General features: G+C 29.3%; 1 protein-coding gene across 1 annotated transcript in view; it reads right to left on the reverse strand.

Moving 5' to 3' along the window:
• The window catches only part of LOC126762196 (mucin-2), a 45281-nt gene extending 27304 nt beyond the window's left edge, over positions 1-17977 (reverse strand). The window contains exons 1-2 of the mRNA XM_050478756.1: positions 17929-17977; positions 17340-17442 (exon numbers count right to left, since the gene is read on the reverse strand). Coding sequence (XP_050334713.1) covers positions 17340-17363 — 24 coding nt within the window. The 5' untranslated portion in view covers positions 17364-17442; positions 17929-17977. The remainder of the gene's footprint in view (positions 1-17339; positions 17443-17928) is intronic.
• Positions 17978-18369: the final 392 nt, after the last annotated feature.

The following is an 18369-nucleotide window of genomic DNA, read 5'->3' on the forward strand; positions in this document are numbered from 1 at the left end:
TTAATATTTTATTTATCAATAATTTAAAAACCAATACTTTTTCTTAAATTAGCTTAAATAAAAAATAAAATTAATTAAAAATATATTTAAAGAAAAAACAAATTATAAAAAAGTTGCAAAATAATAATAAATTTAAATAACTTCGTTATATTTATTTAAAATATATTAAATATTATAATAAATATTATATTTATTTTATTTAATTTTAGGAAATATCATAAATAAAATTATGAAAAAATTTTATCTATTTTCTATTTATAGGGTGAATAAAAAAACAACTTTTCTCACTTTCTTGGCTAAAAAACTTGTAGATAGCTCAAAAAATGTCTATCAAAGTACGAGCTCTTTAATTAATTTATGAATTAAAAAATAAGTTATATTTATTTTCTCTATATTAGGGTGGGCCGAAAAAAATTTCTTTTCACTTTATATGGTCTCTTCAAGTATGAGCTCATTAAAAAATAAGTTATATTTATTTTATATATGTACATATGTACATACATATGTATGTATATTAGGGTGGGTAAAAAAAAAATTTTTTTCCATTCATATGTTTTGTTCAAGTATGAGCTCATTAATAAAATTATCAACCAAAAAATAAGTTACATTTATTTTCTATAATTAGGGTGGGTCAAAAAAAATATATTTTTTATATATATTTGCTCTCTTCAAGTATGAGCTCATAAATAAAATTATAAACTAAAAATTAGTTATATTTATTTTCTATGTATTAGGGGGGGTCAAAAAATTTTTTTTCGCTTAATATGCTTTGTTCAAGTATAAGCTCATAAATAAAAGTATAAATTAATAAATAAATCTTAGATCAAATATTTCTTTATTTCATACTCTAAAAATTGGTTGATAGACATTAAGAAATTTAAGAAATGACCTCCAAGTATGAGCTCTTAATATTAATAGTAAGGCCATCCGCTTCTTAATTTCCTACTATTCCCTTATTATTGGAAAGAAAAATTGATATCTCAACACGCACTATCTCAAAAAAAATTTCTTATATTTTTGGAAAATTTAATTAAAAAAAAAAAATGCACGCTTAAAAGGTGGATTTTTATACATTTTCAGAGAAAATTTACCAAAACGATGTATAAACCTTTTATAACCTTAGAAAGTAAAAGCTTACTGACTTTATAAAAAAAATTTGATATTTTGACGTGAGAATTTTTGATTGAAAATTAAGGTTTTTCGATTTTGAGTCGAAATAAGGTTTCCTGCTTAATATTTTAAATAAAAAAAGTACGTTTCAGACATATAGAATTCTAAGTTTACAAAAAATTTAGTGAAACAATTTTTTTTGGTTCAAAATAAAAACAAAAAACCCAAGTAGTTAGATATTTGATTTTTTCACTTAAATGTAGAGATTATGTGAAAAAGTTGTTGATCCAAAAGTTTTAGATCTTTTCATTACGTATAACTTTGCCATATAACTTTTTACTATAGGACAGGTAGTTTTGCCGGAAATCGAGAGAAACCGTTTTAACCTTTAAAGCGTGGTTGAGGACCTACTTTTTCTCTTCCCGACCTCAAAACACAAGTATATTTTTATTTCTTCCAGTTTTGTTATTTAGCTTTCGTTTCCAATGGGTTTTATCTTATTATGATTTTATTTTTACTTTCAAAATTTATCTTCCCTGGTCTATGTACATACTAATCTACAAATGTATGCGAGACTCATCTGGTGTTTCCCAAAACAAAAAATTCAAAAAAATCCCCATAAAAATGAGATCAACAAAAGTCAAGAGGTGTAAAGCAACAGCTCCAAATGTCGCTAAGAAAAATAAACAAACGCAAAGACACTTTGTTACACATATGCATGTACATACGTTCATAAGCGTGTGTTTGTGGCCGCTGCTCTGGCGCTGCTTAATTCAGATTCAAAAATATCTGTTTATATTTCACAGACAAAGTTATGTCTGCGTGCATTGCATAAAATTTCATGCATCAACAAATAATCACAAATAATGCAACAATAACAACTAAGGCAGCTCAATCTAAATAAAAACACATACAGACATGCATGCAAGTGATTGCGTTTGCAAGCGCTAGAATAAATATTGAAACGGATTTTCAAATGCATTAATTAATGAGGCATTACATATGCAAATACACATTACATATTCAAATACTAGTAATCACACGCACACATACAAAAGCACTTAAGTGGTTAAAAGTAATTTACGGCAGATATATGTATGTATGTTTGTTGCTAAAAGCTATTTGAGAACATTTTGTTGTAATTTATGGGTCAACTAACTCTTTGGAAATAATTATAAAATTTTTAAGTGCATAAAAAATACTGTTAAGCACAAACTGCGGTTCCACTACCACAAGCGCAACTATGTCTAGAACATAGTGGCTATGTGACTCACACCAGCGGGTGTGTTTCCCGCACTAACCGTTAAAATGTCACGAGTAAGGAATTTATGTAATTAAATTTGAGAATGTGGGGATGACAAGTTGCCTCAAACTATAGCGGTAAATTGTGGTGCTATTATAAGAATGTATGTACATATGTATATGTGTGTTTACTTAACGCATCCCACCCGCTATCGTGCCTTAAAAATCTTCTGTATAGCTGTATAGCTTGTGTTTCATAAAAAAATACGAAAATTTACGATCACTTAACGAGTTTCGTAGTGTCATTTCGTAAAAGGCGTTAGCTTAACGTAATTTACATAAACACATTTGGGAAAGTTCAATGGTACATATTTCTAAAATTGGTGGGAACACAACTTTAAACAGCGTTATGAAATAAAAATTAGCTCATCAGCTTGCAATGCCGGATGCGGTGTATTGAAAAATTACTATCGCATGGCGCTAATTGGCTGCTGAATTGCGAAATTTCGCAAGCAACTCAGCGCTGACTAAGGAAAGCGGTAAATATATTTAGCACGCAGAAGTTCTGCAATTCTTACACATGGCATACAGTGTTGTATTTGCCGGAAGTGATTTTTTGTGGGAAGCTTTTTTATGAATTTGTTTATATGAAGATTGATAGATGTGAAGGTATTATTCTTTTTGGCAAAAGGAGGTTGAAATTATAAAGTACTTAATTGGCTATGAGGAAATAAATAAACAAAAATTGTTTTAGTTTTAAATAGAAGCGTGTAAATTGATATTATAATGCCAAAAAAGTGTAAATGCTGATTAGTTTGACTATCAGCGCTCATGTGAGTAAGCAACATATGAGTACCTTTAGTTCAAAATAATTTTTGAAAAATGCCAAAATATAATATTTTGCATTAAAATAAAATATTATTAATTATTATTTTTTTTCAATTTTTATTAAATTTTATTTTGTTTTTTTTTTATTTAATAAAAATAAAAAAACAATAGAATATTGTTGCATATGTTATTTTATAACTTTTTTTTAATATTTTTTTTTATTTAATCTGTACATAAAATTTAAATTAATTTTTTTTTTTAATTCTCAAATAATATAATATTTTAATGTAAATAAATTTTTTTTTTTAATTAATTTTTAGATAATATTTTAATTGTTAAAAATCAGCTTTTAATAAAGGAAAACTAAGAAATATTTATATAGTTTAATTTATTTCGTCTAAAATATTGCTTAAAATTAAAAACTAAAGTTTGAGCATAATTTTCGTCAAAGCAAAGACAAATATCATCATTATTAAGTAAAAAAATATATAACTAATATTTCTTCACAAATTTTAAATAACTACAAAAATTATTGGTTTTAAACAAACTGCTGTACATAAAATTTAAAAAAAATATTTTTTATTTGTGAATTCTTAAATAATATAATTTTTTATGTAATTTATATGTTTCTTTATTGTTAAATTTTATTTTTTTTATTTTTAATATTTTTTCTTCTAATAAATCAGCTTTTAATAAAAGAAAATTAAGAAATATTATGTATGTATATAGTTTATTTTTATTTCGTTTAAAATCAAAAACAAAATACCATCATTATTAAGTAAAAAGTAACACATAATTAATTAATTTATAATTTATCAAAAATTTTGACTTTCTGCAAAAATTCTTACTTACAAATGTGCTCCTTTACATAAAAAAATAAAAAAAATAGTTTTTTGAAAACTCAAATTATGAATAAAATTTTTTCATTCGAAATAAAAAATAATTTTTTTTTTAATTCTCAAATTATGAAAAAAAAATTTTGTTCGAAATATAAAACACATATATTTTTTTTTAATTCAAATTATATGTATATAAGTTATATTCATTCTAAATATAAGAATGTTATAGCTAAATAAATTTTTCAGAATTTTTTTTTGGCAGAAAACATTTTAATGTAAACTATTTTTACCTCTAATTAATTTCAACTTCATTAAATTTCACTTTTCAGCAATTAGTTTTAGAGTATTTATAGAAACCTCAAATATTACAAAATTAACTTAGCTGTTTTTTTCTCTGCTGTGACTGTTGCTATTACTAAATATTAAAAAAATAACATTTTTTTCTTTCATCAAGTAAAGCGCAAAATATTTGCTTTGACGCAAATTAAATTTTGATTTTCGATAAATGTCAAAACAAACAATACAACCAACTGCACATAACGCTCAATTATATATATGCACACACAAAAATTTGCATGCATAATAAATCATTATAAAAATCGAGTTTCACAACATTTTATAAATTATTTTCAACCATTTTATATATATTAAATTATTTAATTAAATTGGTATGCGCTCAGCGCAGTGCCAGGGAGAAAATAAAATTAATTCGAAACAGCATTCGAATGCTTTTTCTGCTGAGCGCGCAAAATACAACGCCCAAAAAATACACAAAAATCCCAACAACCCACCTGGTCAGCCGCTACACACGCGCACCGACACACACACACACATGTGCGAATGTATTGTAGCGAAATTTAATTCGCCTATTGAGCACAAACCGTTTGACTAACTAATTCAGCTTTTTCGAGCAGCTGATGTCATCCACAATTTTTGGCTCGCTGCGAGAAAGTCCGAATGCAAATACCGTATGCAAGAGGCGGGAGCGCAAGCCAAAGAAAAAATTAGAAAATAAAATGTGGAAACAAAATAGCAGCGCTCACTTAGAAACAAAAAAGTAATAAAAATAATATCAACGGCATTATTAGCAGTCCAAACTGCGACCTTCACCAACACATGCAAGCTGCTGGTGGTACACAGTGTTAACGGTGCAGATATGTGCGCAAGCGCTGCGTGGCCAGTCAAGTGATGGAGTGATGATCAAATAGCATTTAACTAAAAATTAAACAGTTTATGTTTGTGTGCGTGATCTTCAGCAGCCAATTGCTAATGTAATCCGCAGTGCTGCTGCTTGTTTGCGTATCAATACCTGAATTGGGTTTGAAAGTGAAACTGGTAATTTTGTGTAAACACGCTGCCTGTCGCTCGCTTTCTGCCTAGCGCTGCAGGAAATCAGAAAAAGAGGCCTAAATGACACAGGTCCAATGCGCAGAAGTCGCGTTTATTGGCATTTGGCTGCTGCTAACGCGGCTCATCACGCTTCAGGCGATTGGCAAATATGTAGCTGGTTTGGTTTTTTTCTATTTCTTTTTTTTCTATTTAGTTAAATATTTTTCTTCTTTTGCTTAAAACGCAACTATATCTAATATTTATGTTTGAATATTTATGTTTGCTAAAAAGCTGTTGGTCAACTTAATAAGCTGCTGACATTTGAATATCTGCTTTTCAACAATTTTATTGGTTTCTTTGCGCAGCAGTGGTGTCTTATGGAGTTGTTTGTCGAAGCTGCGTAGACTTCTTCTTAGCATAATATTTTTGTTTTATTAATTCTTCTATTCATACTTTATTTTATACTTTATTTATCTTTTTTTAATTCTGTTTTATTCTTCCTCGCCATTGTTGCTTCTTGTTTACGGCTTAATGTGACTAGAGTTGAATAGAAGTTATTGATTATTGCTCACTGGATTTAAGTTTGCGTGTTTCAGGCAGCGATTAGCATTGACACTTTTACTTTTTTATATTCAGTATTAGTGGTTTTCATTATTAAGCATTGTCTTTGGTACCATTAAGGCCAATGGCAATGTCGTAGACAATGAATGCTAACGCATAAGGAATCTGCAATGTCGTCATAACGCCAATCAAAGTGATAAAAGTCAAGGAATTTTTGGTGAGTTAAGTATTACATATGTGTGTGTATGGGTGCGATTTTAATAAAGAAAGCACGCGGAGTATGAAAATTTTAAGATTTTTTAGAATCTTCTTTTTGTAGACTTTTTTTAGTCTTAAATCTCTAATTTTAATATCAAAAGCCTACAAAGTACAAAAATTTGGTTTATTAATGATCTAATTGATTTCAAAATTAACAAAATGTCACACCAAATCCCCTTAAAGCGTTCATAATGTCCACCGAATACAACTCTGCCTTTGCTAGAACCAAAAATTTTACACAAAATTCTCTTAAAGTTTTCATAGTAACCTTCAAATCCAACACTGCCTTCTCTAGCACCAAAAATCAAAAAATTAACGAAATTTCATACCAAATTCCCTCCAAGCTTTCATAATAAATCCCAACTGCAAATCCTCTTTCATAAAAACCGAAAAAGCCTCCATAATTGGAACTGTAATATTTCAAAAGCTTCAAAAATTTATTAGTCCCCTCTTTCTTTAAAAAACCTGTATAGCTCATTTTACACCAGCCACTGCCTCTCCGCTGATGACGCAAGAACTATTTCTATACCTAACCCAATTTATTATAATTCATTATTCAAAACTAGACATTCTTTTAATGAATAGAAACCTAAATTATTGCATTTCCACTTCATTAATAAATAAGCTTTCACCGCAAGCAGCCAGCAAAGCACAACTTTCGACACAGAAAGCAAAGTTCTTCAGTAAGCGCTATTATATTGCCATAGCTGGGAAACGCAAACGTTATAACCCATTTATGCCGCAAAAATAGTTCAAATCGCCCATTTACATATCACAAAGAATTCATATTTTTTTAGGTTATGTGTCATTCATTATTAATTATTTTTGGCGTCTGCAGTTATAGACGGAAACACAACGCAGCTGATAGCGCTTGCAAATAAGGCAGAAAATGTGCATAACATACATACATATGTAACTGTTTGTTTAAAAGATGTTAAAAACTCTAACGGCATTTGAATTGCTAATATATTTAGTGCTGTGGGAAAAAATTGGCAAAAAATTGTGTGAATGCCGGAGCTTACATGTGTTTTTATTAAACTATTTTTTGTAAATTTGCTTTTTATATATTAATTAATTCGTTTTACACAGAGCGGTGTGACATGGGATTCTGTGTAGTAAGGCTTAGGGAAGGCTGTAAGACATTTGGGTATAGTTTTGGTTAGGCTGTAAGCCTTTTAGGTACAGTTAGGTAGTGCAATAAAAGTACTTTTGTGCATTGAAATTTATTTATTTTTTATAAAAAGTAAATATTCTGTGTAGTAAAGTAATGCTTTTGGGTATAGTTTTGGTTATGCTATACGACTTTTAGGTATAGTTTTAGTTATAGTTTTAGGTATTGTAATAAATACCTTTTGGGAGTAGAAATGTGCTTAAATTTTATAAAAAGTAATTATTCTGTGCAGCAAGGCTAAGAGTAGTCTGTACAACTTTTAGGTATAGTTTTGGTTATATTTAAGTAGTGCAATTTTTTTTGGTTTTGCGAATTGAAAATTTAATTAAGATAAATATATATCATTTGAAATAAGTACAGTTTAGTAACAGTTGTTTCTATTAACTGTTATTTCTAAGTTTGAAATTGGAAATTTATTGAAGAAAACACCAAATTTCCAACAGATTTCTTTGTGCATATTTTTGGCCAAATAAAGGTAATTCCATTAGTCTGTTACATACATTTTTGAAATTAAAGTTATGTTGCACATTAAAAATTAAAAAAAAAATATCCTAATCAGCTGAAAATATTATGAAATGTAGCAGTTAGCGCTGACTAACCAATTTACACACCTTGCGCCCAAGTATCTTGTTGATAATGGCAAAAGAGTTACCTTGCGTTACAGCAACATCTTCGGAAGAGCAAATAGATGCTGCTTACATTTTTGAGTGTTAATTGAAGTAGTTAATGTTTGTGTGTATTTATTTACATTTCGTGCGACTATACGGTGTAAAAATATTAAATGACGGCCGAAAATAGTAAATTATAAGCCAGTAGACCAATAGTTGTGCTGAGTGTAGTAAATTAAAAAAAAAAATTTACGCGGTTTTGATATAATCTTTAATAATTAGCAATATTTTATATCTAAGTTCAATAAATTGATCAAGAACTAGATGAAGCTATTAAGAACATCACTCAAGTACTTTACATGCCCCGTCCACACCAAGAAATTCACTGCTTGCTCTCTATTCAGTCATAAATTAATCGCAAGTCCCGTTATATTGAGTGAACTCTCAATCATCAATAATCTAATATAAAGCCCTGCCCACACTATGCAATTTCCGCTTCTTCTCTACTCAGTCATAAATTAAACGTAAGCCCCGTTATATTGAGTGATTTGTCAATCAGCAATAACTTAATATAAAGCCCTGTCCACACTATGCAATTTCCAGCTTGCTCTCTATTCAGTCATAAATTAATCGCAAGTACCGTTATATTGAGTGATTTTTCAATCAGCAGTAATGATGTAACTACAACCCTATACACACTACGCAATTTGCTGCTCACACTCAATTTAGCCATAAATTAAAAGTGATTACCGTTATATTGAGCGTTCAGCAAACTGTCAAATAAATTATTGCAATGTGCAAATTGTTACAAATGTATGCAATGAACAGTAGTGGATTAACAGTAAATTACACCTGCCGGCCAGTCAGCTGTACAGCATGCTTACAAAGCGCTGAATTGATTAAGTGGCAAGCAGCTTACAATTATTGTATAATTTTATTGATATAACTGTATTCACTTGTTGTGTGGGCACATTCTTAAATACAGTTATAACTGTTACTTGGCAATACGTAATAAAAAATGTAAAATATATGTGTGTATAAATAAATTTCAAGCGCTTGCAGACAACGAGTTTTTCATATTTCACTCAATTTTATCTCAACTCTTTAAGAGAATTTATTAAACAGCGATAAGCATCTGCCACCGCGACTAGCAGCCGAGTATGTGTTGCCGAAAATTTGCCAAAAATGAAGTGTACAAGCGAAACTACCTAAATTTTACAACATACCGTTAACAACAAGACATAAACAACAGCAGTTGGTTACACGCTTCGTGGCACGCACGCACGCAGGCGTTTGACCTTTCGTTGGTTTTTTGCTTACACAGCCAACAGTGTGTTACAATAAAGTGTGTGTGTATAAGCACCGTTTGTTTGGTGTGGAGGAAATTCCTAAAAACTCCGTTATAGAAAAAGTGCTGGGGTGGTAAATGTAACAGAAAAAAGGACCGCAACAGGCGGAAGTGTAAAAAGTGGCGCAAAAATAGACGCAATGCAAAATAAAAATCCGTATCAATTTAAATAAAAACAGACGCGAACAGTCTGCGAGTGCGTGTTGAATCGGAAATGTGGGATGAGGCACCCACAACGGCAGCCACAAACAACGCGACGACTGTGGGGCATTTAAATTTGCGTTTGTTTGCCAACTCACGTTTGCACGCGCACACCCACACGCATTCATACAAACAAACAATTAATTATGCAGTCAGCCGCAACAGCGCTGATAGCCATCTGCGGCCTGGAGACCAGCTTTTTTACGCATTTAAAGATTTTTTTTGTGTTTTTTGGACTGCTTCACGTCTTACGGTTTCTCCATTTGCTGCCATTTGTCATGATTTCTTGTAATTTCATATCTGCACTTAACGTTAAGCTGTGTGACGTTAATTGTTATGCGTAAATGGCGCTCCAGAAGCGGCAGCTTAAGAACATTACAACGAAAAAAACAAAAAAAAATATTTTCTACATTTTCGCGGGTATTAGTCAGCAACGGTCGCTCTACGCTACTAAAGTGCTGCAGTAGGCAAAGCATGATAGCGCAGCAACAACAACAACAATAGCAGCGCTTTTAGTAGCTCTTGCATAAATAGCAGGCCTGACACTGTCGTCAGTCTAGCAGCGTTATTATCATATTTGCATTATCAGCTGCGTGCACAATGCGTAGCAAAACGACAACAACAACTACAAAATGAATAACTATGAGTAAATTTTGAAGCGTAGTAGTGTCTTGACTTTGGCTGAATTAAAGACAGCGTTGCTTGTGGACATCAGACTCATATATACGTACATATATACATTCATATCTATATACATACATATTCATGGCTTAAAGTGCCGACTTTGGTCTACGAAATTTCTTATTTTTTGCTGGTTTCTTATTTTTAATATTATTTATAATGTCATGGAAGCGTTCTTTAAAGAATATATTTACATGTATGTATATCTGTAACACACTTAGCATAGCAAAGTTTCTACGCACGTGATACTGCTTACTATGCCGGCCCTTCAGATGGTCACTTAAGATTGGCAAGCTTGATTTACTTTTCCTCGTAATTTCAGATATTTATTTTCATATTTTTGTAGGTAATTATGGAAACAAGATTGTTTTACTTGTCTAAAGAGCCAACTTGGATTCGTCATAAGCAGTTTTTAGGTAAAAAGTTCTGATAGAATTCAGCGAGCAGAAATTAATGATTGTTCACAGTAAAAAAAATTAAATGAAATCATAGAAAAAAAATCACTTTAGATTCAAATATATTCGAATATAGAATATGGAATATAGAACATAGAATATAGAATATAGAATATAGAATATAGAATATAGAATATAGAATATAGAATATAGAATATAGAATATAGAATATAGAATATAGAATATAGAATATAGAATATAGAATATAGAATATAGAATATAGAATATAGAATATAGAATATAGAATATAGAATATAGAATATAGAATATAGAATATAGAATATAGAATATAGAATATAGAATATAGAATATAGAATATAGAATATAAAATATAGAATATAGAAAATATAAAATACAGAATATAGAATATAGAATATGGAATATAGAAATTGACTTTTAAACGAATTTACCCCATATTTCGATAATATTATTGCTTAATCAAAAAACTATATATCTAAATCCTTACAAAAAGCTTCGAGTAACGTATCTAAAAACAAGTTAATAAAACAGAATTTGACTTAAAACCCATAAAATAATCTTAACTCACGTAAACATCAAAATGCTGCAAAACATTTTCGAATAATTCACTCAATCAACGGCAAACAACCTTTTTAATACCAATTTATTTCATTTACCCCTTGCAATAGTGATAAGAATCGCACTGATTGATTGGCAAATTGAAGCAGCAATCCTCACATGCAATCAATCAAACGGTTTTAGTTTTTGGTCAACAGGCTGTAGCGTGGCTTAGCGGCAGCAAATGGCTTACAAGCGCAGTTTGTTAAGTAAAACGCTTTGAAATGTGCAATTTATTTAGTCACCCCCTTGCAAACACACGCAATTAAATCGACAATCAAAACCATTGACACCTTAGTGAAAAATAAGTGCAGTTTATATGTGAATACCCAGCCTAATGGATGAGCAATGCAGACAAAAAATAAGAGTAATCAGTAGACGCAAGATCAAACAAATTTAATTAACATATCCATCTTGTTTGTGTGTGTGTTGTGTTAGAGCGTGAGCGGTCTTCAATATAACAGCGATACTAACTGTATGCGTAACCGTATAAAACATGTAAACACATAGAAAATATTTAGCGCAAAAGCACAACCTTGAAATGCTTACTTTATAATTTTCGCAAATATTTTTTTGGCGATTTTATTTTTTTGCGAAATTTTTTCGCTTTTTTTGCTATTTTATTTTTTTAATTTTTTTTTCGATTTTATTTCTTCGTTTGGATTTGAAAATAACAAGTAAAGTTACGTACACGCTTTTAAATTTGTGGAGTAGATAGCGCTTTCATTGATTCATACATTAAACTATTGTGTCATGAGGCCAAAAATATTTTTGCGAAATTCGGCAAGAAGCAACAAGAATTTTGGCAACATTGCAATTTTGGTTGATTCAAAAGATATGATTTGTGGGATTTTAAAATTACTGTTAATTTGAAATATTGAGTAAAACTTAATTTTGTATGAGTCTTTAAAAAAATTTATTTGCAATTAAAACAAATATCAAGTTTTGAATTTTATTTTTTTCAATTGATTATAGGCAGGTTTGCAAATTATGCATTGAAAAATTAATTCCACTTACATTTGGGTTACATTTTTTTATTCATGTGTTAAAAATAAAACTTTTAATTCTGATTTTGAGTTTAAAAATTGAAAATTGAGAAAATGTATGAATTAAAACACTGGAGTAACAAACAAAAAAGCTATTTTTCAGCGGATAAAAAATTTATAAAAGAAAATTTAATAGATAATTTTTAATTCAACATTTTCGAATTAAAAAATTTACGATAGAAGATCAGAAAATATTTTTTAATTTAAAAATTTTAGTAACAAATGAAATAATTACTTTTCAACGAATAAAAATTTTAGGAAAAAAATTAAATAATTTTTTTTTTTAACGAATTATAATTAAAAAAAAAAATAATTTATTTTTAATCCAAAATTACTTAATTTAAAAATTCGCAATGGCGTATATATATTTTCTAACATTGAATTCAAAAATTTATAACCACACATATCGATTAAATCCACTAAAAAACCTATACCTCTTCTGCACATGGCTCATTGACCATGTAAAATGCTGTCAAATTGGTTTCCTTGTAGTTGTTGTAGTGATTGGCGGCACTAACCTTTGCTTGATAAACACTGGCACAACCAAGGTGCCAAAAACACTTCATAACACACGGACATGGTGCAAATTGATTGGCAAAATAGTTATATACACCTTAGAATATGTTAAGCAAGGAAGGTCATCAATAACAACTGTAAAATTGAAGATAAATATTTTTCTGCACAAAAAAACGCAAATAATATTTGCGAATAAAAAAGCAACGAAAATCCATTCGCATAATTATTATATTCTTCATAGGAATTTCGGGTTGAAGACCCGCTAGCAAAGCGTTGACCGAAATACAAATATTGTAAAAAAGCGAAAATAAACAAAGAGCGCTGGCACAATTCGGACATTTTGTACCGCTTCCCGGAGGAGCTACAACATACTACTTAGCCATGCTTACAGTCCATATTAAATTATTTGCTTTGGAGAATGACGTGTGCAAGCTGTAAGCAAAAATGCGTCTGCTGCTCAATTCATTAATTATGTATCAAAAACTGCAAAAAAAACGAAGGTAAGCAAGCAACAGTTGCAGATGAAGCATTAAAATGCAAAATACGCTATGTTTACGATTTAAAAGTAATGGGAAAAATATAAAAACTAAAAAAAATCAATAATAATATAAAAAAAATAAATCAATAATAAAAAATAAAAAAATAAAAATAAAAAATTAATACGAAATATTTAAAAAAGCGCCAAAATATTTCCTTAATTGTTTATCATGCCAAAAAAAAGTTGTGACAAAGCGCACGCAAGCTGTCTGATTTTGTAGCTGTCATTGCAAAGTAACCCGCGTGTCACGTCGAAACCACGCCAAAAACCACTCCAACTGACGGTGTTTTGCAGCGTGTATTATATAAAATAATAAAACGACAAACAAACGAAAATCGTGAGATAAAAGGCCAACGCATTTCATTTATCATTTTGGCATACTTTAGTTTGGGCCACAAGAAAAAAATATTTCTGCCTCCTCTTTTTTTAGTTTTTTTGGCCGAGCGCTCAAAAAAAGCAACATTGGGCTGGCTATGAATGAAAAATGCAAATTTGTTGAAGCAACATTTCCTATTTACAAATCGTTGTATTTATAGTCGCTCATTTGCAAATTTGAATGTGGTAAATAATATGAAATTTAAATTTGAAAATATTTAATTTGGTCCTAATAAATTTCAAAATAATGGTAACTGCTTTTTAGTTTCGTATAATACGTGTTTGACGTTGGTAGTTGAAATGTTTGACAAAAACTTATTTTAGAAAATTTGCTTTAACGCCTGTGAGACCGATAAAGTCATTGGTTCGACAGTTCTTCCAAGCTCACTTCCTAACTGATTAGTGTGGCAGTCAAGGCGAACGTTAAAGCAAAAAAATTAACATAAGGGTGACTTGAGTTGTTCGAAAACTGTTTGTGATCAAACTACCAAGCTCACTTTCAGCAAAAAGCTGTGAACCATTATTAAATAAGTTTATATGGTGCTCTTGTCCTAACCTTTTAAAAATATTTTTCAGTAGGAACCTATCAAATTTGAACCCGTTATATGAAAGCCAGTGAGATTTTCATGCGATTAGTTTCATTGCTGTTAATAATTGTGTCATAGTAGAAATGTTAGCTTGCTAAGATAATTGTAATGAAATTGTCAGTTCCAAAATTGAAACGATCTTAAACAATTTAGCGAATTTAAGAACATCCCTTAAGTGTTAAGACAAAAAAACCGAGGTTTTCCTATATCTTCTGAAATATTTTGACAAAGCTAAATGATTTAATGTGATTTTAGTTCTATTATTATACGACATGCAATCCAAAAACAACTCAAACCACCTACTAACAACCTTTTGAAGCGTTTCTTGTAAGAAACCAATCACTTACTCAAATTAGTAGATTTATTTTAGGTTAGATCGCTGTTTAAAAACACCATTTCTCCCAAGTAGCGTTTGCTGATTCATGCAGTTCTGACAATGACTCAAGAGCACCACCACAATAAAAAGGAAAAGTGAGAAAGTAGCAATAACCAATATAACCGGTATTGTTAATATTGCATTTCTAGACTTCTAGAAGCTTGCAGAGCAAGAGACAGTTTATAAAAGAAAGCCACAAAGTGTGACCTTCATTTAATTATTCCGTATTTTTTCTACAGAACTTTTTTTTATTTTTTCGCTTTTTCCATATTTTATTTATTTAGTCGCTTTTTAATGGCTTTTAGCCGTAAGTTTTGTTTTACCAGCGTGGAAGTGAATAATTTTGAATGTTGTTGTTTTCTTTGCCAGAACAGAAACATTGTGAGCATGAGAGTTATACGCAAATACTCGCCAGCTTTTAACGACAAACAAAAATTTGCATTCGCATTTATTTCGCGAAGACAAGTTAATTTGTATGCGTATACCGTTAGAAATGAGTTGGCAGATTTATAACGGTGCTAGATACTAAACGCTATGGTCGCTAAAAAAGTTAACAAAAGTGAATGCGTTAGAAGTGTGCTGGATTTGCAGAAAAGTGGTTTAAAAAAGAAGATATTAAAAAACCGCATAAACTGGATTGGGAGCGCAAGGAAGAGTACTTATAAATATAGACAGGAGAGAAGGAGAGTATGCAGAGTAAAGCTTGCATAATCTAGTACAAATGCTGCAAATACAATTGCTATAAAAACTCCCACCATAATACATTATTATCACAACTTTCCCCATTACTCATATTCAAATATTGCAAAAAGCTGTCTCTCCACGGCGCTGTCATAACATTTCGTTTTATTTTTGTGTTTTTCACTTTAGAATGTAAACAAATAATATTTGTTTTAGCGAAAACTACATCAAACACTTACTGAGGCTCCGCATGGCGACAGCTAAGCTAAATCTGAGCTGACAGCCTGTGGACATTACTCATGTGTACAAACATATGCGCGAGTGTGGGGAAATGTACTCAAGCCGTTAAAGCCGCGCGGTTAAAGGTGAATTTTGCGATTTAAGCAATAAGTATACAAGCTACAAGCTTAGAGCACAGCTATTGGTAGAATGCATTTAATGGTTTTCCTAACTCGGCGCAAAATACGAAAAGTTTAGTACAAATATGATGCTCAAAACAAAAAGAAAATGTTGCGCCGTGTAAAAGTCATTAAATGTCAGGTATTTAAAATAAAACAACGGTCATAAAATATATGTACATACATACATGTATGTAGAATTGTGTGCATTAACGGTTACGCGCATAATGTTTTTACAAAAATATTTGTAGTACATATTTACATGCATACGAATAGATTCAACTCGGAATGTATTCGCCCCAAGTTTGATCTTCTGCTTGTAATTAAGTCATATCCGGGCATACAAAAAAAATTAAATTTATAGAAAAGTGTAAATTTGTTTAGAAAAAATATGTATGTTTTAAATAAATTATAATTCTTTTTTTGAATTATTTTAATACAAAAAAGAATAATGAAATTGTCAATAAAAAAACTTTATTTTTTCGAATTAAAATGTTTTTTTCTCTTCAAATATTTTACACGGAGATAAAAAATTTATATTTAAAAATTTTTCTAATAAAATTCAATAAAAATTGATTTCGTTTGCAGAAGAAATTCTATCACATACCAAATTTTTATTTAAATAATTTTTTTTCTTCAGCTATATGGCTAAACCTAACAGAAACATAACTTGAAATTCATATACATATGTATATACGATATATATACATATAAGTATAAATGATTATAAATAAAATAATAATAAATTAATTAATTCAATAATTAATATATTTAGATGTGTATTTTTAAATATTTACTAAAAGAAAATTAAATGATCAATAAAAAATAATTTTACTTTTTTAATTTAATACTTAACTTTAATTAATTATTTTTTATTAATTTTGGAAAAAGAAAATTATTTATTTTGAAAAAATTTTATATTGATTTTTTAATCAACTAATATAATATAATAACTATTCCCTTTACTTAAAACAAATATATTGAACTTTATCATTTTAAATTAAAAACAAAAATTAAAATAATTAAAAAAAGTTAATTTTACCATTTTTAATTTAATACTTAAATTAATTATTTTTTTATTAATTAAAAAAAAATTATTTTTTTTAGAAAACTAAATTTTTTAATAAACTTATATCTTAAATAATTAAAATTAATTTAATATTAGTATTTACGTAATTTATTTTTTATTTACTTAAAAAAACAGATTTTCTATATAAATATATTTATTCATGTAAAAGTTTATATAAAAAAAACCTATTTTTTCCTTTCTCTTAAAAAATATTTAATTTTTAAAATTAAAGAAAGATTTTTAATTATTTTTGATGTTTTTAATAAAATAATTTGCACATAAAAATTTTTTTAATAAAAAAATTATATGTGTATATATATATGTATACATACTATATATTTAATATTTATAACTTTCTATAAAAAAACTAATTTTTCCTTTCTCTTAAAAAAAATATTTAATTTTTAAAATTAATGAAATCTTAATATCTATTTTTTATAAAAAAATTTCTAATTTAAAAATATTATTTCTTTTTTTGAAATACATATGTATATATTTGATTTTTTCAATTTTCAAAAATTCAAAAATATAAATTTTCAAACTTACCATGCATAGTACAGCACGCGCCATTTTTGCAAATATAAAATTTGATTTGCTTTAAGCAAGGAAAATTACTTTTCTAAAAGTTCTAGGCGATCTATTAAAAAATCTTTAGAGAGAAAAGAAAAAAAAATTAGTTAATTAATTATGACAGCAACGGCAAATAACACGTTTAGCATTTATTTATTGTATTTTAACACTTAATCCTTTGAAAGCGTTTGAAATGTATTTTTGGAATTTGCTTTTAGTCCTTTAAGTTATTTGCATTTGTTACACAGTGTCTTTGTTGTATATATGTATATATACATTTTAGAATTCAGCAAGCCACAGTTATTTGTCAAATGTTTGTTGTAATATCCTTTAAGTGGTTGCGGGCACAAGTGTTTTTTGGAGTTTTATTTCAAACTTTTTTAAGTTTCTTAAACTTCAGTTATTTTAAAACTTTTTAAACTTTCGTTAAATATATTTTTATATAAAACTATATTTTTGCCGTTAAATGCTTTTCTTAATAAACAAAAATTAAGTGTTAAATTTCAACAAAATATGTATGCTGGAAATTACAATTTGAAAAAAGCTTTACTTTGCTAGACCGTACCGTTTGGACCGATCTGTGAGAACTGAAGATGCTCGTCGCGCTACTTGCCAATATAAATGAAGACTGCGAAATCCAGCAAAAGCCCCAAACTGCGAAACAACATCTTTAACAAAAATAACAATGCGATCTGCCACGCCAATAACGCACACACACACACTCAAACACACCCAAGCAAACACATGCATATGCCCAATGTGTGCTCGTGCGCAAGCGCAGACGCTGCAGTCAACAGCGACGCCGACGCAGCAATTCATTAACTTTTCAGCGACAAAATCAGACGCATCATCGGCGAAGAAGAATAAAGTGAGCATCTTTAACGCCAACAACAACGACAAGCAGCTAGCTAGCACTAAACGCTCGCATGTTGGCTACGTAGCGCACGCTGCCATAAATTGCCGCTGTGTAGGTGCGTTTGAAGCCCAAAACCTGCCGGCTCGTCAA

Source organism: Bactrocera neohumeralis, chromosome 6 (assembly GCF_024586455.1).
Source record: "Bactrocera neohumeralis isolate Rockhampton chromosome 6, APGP_CSIRO_Bneo_wtdbg2-racon-allhic-juicebox.fasta_v2, whole genome shotgun sequence".
NCBI lineage: Eukaryota > Metazoa > Arthropoda > Insecta > Diptera > Tephritidae > Bactrocera > Bactrocera neohumeralis.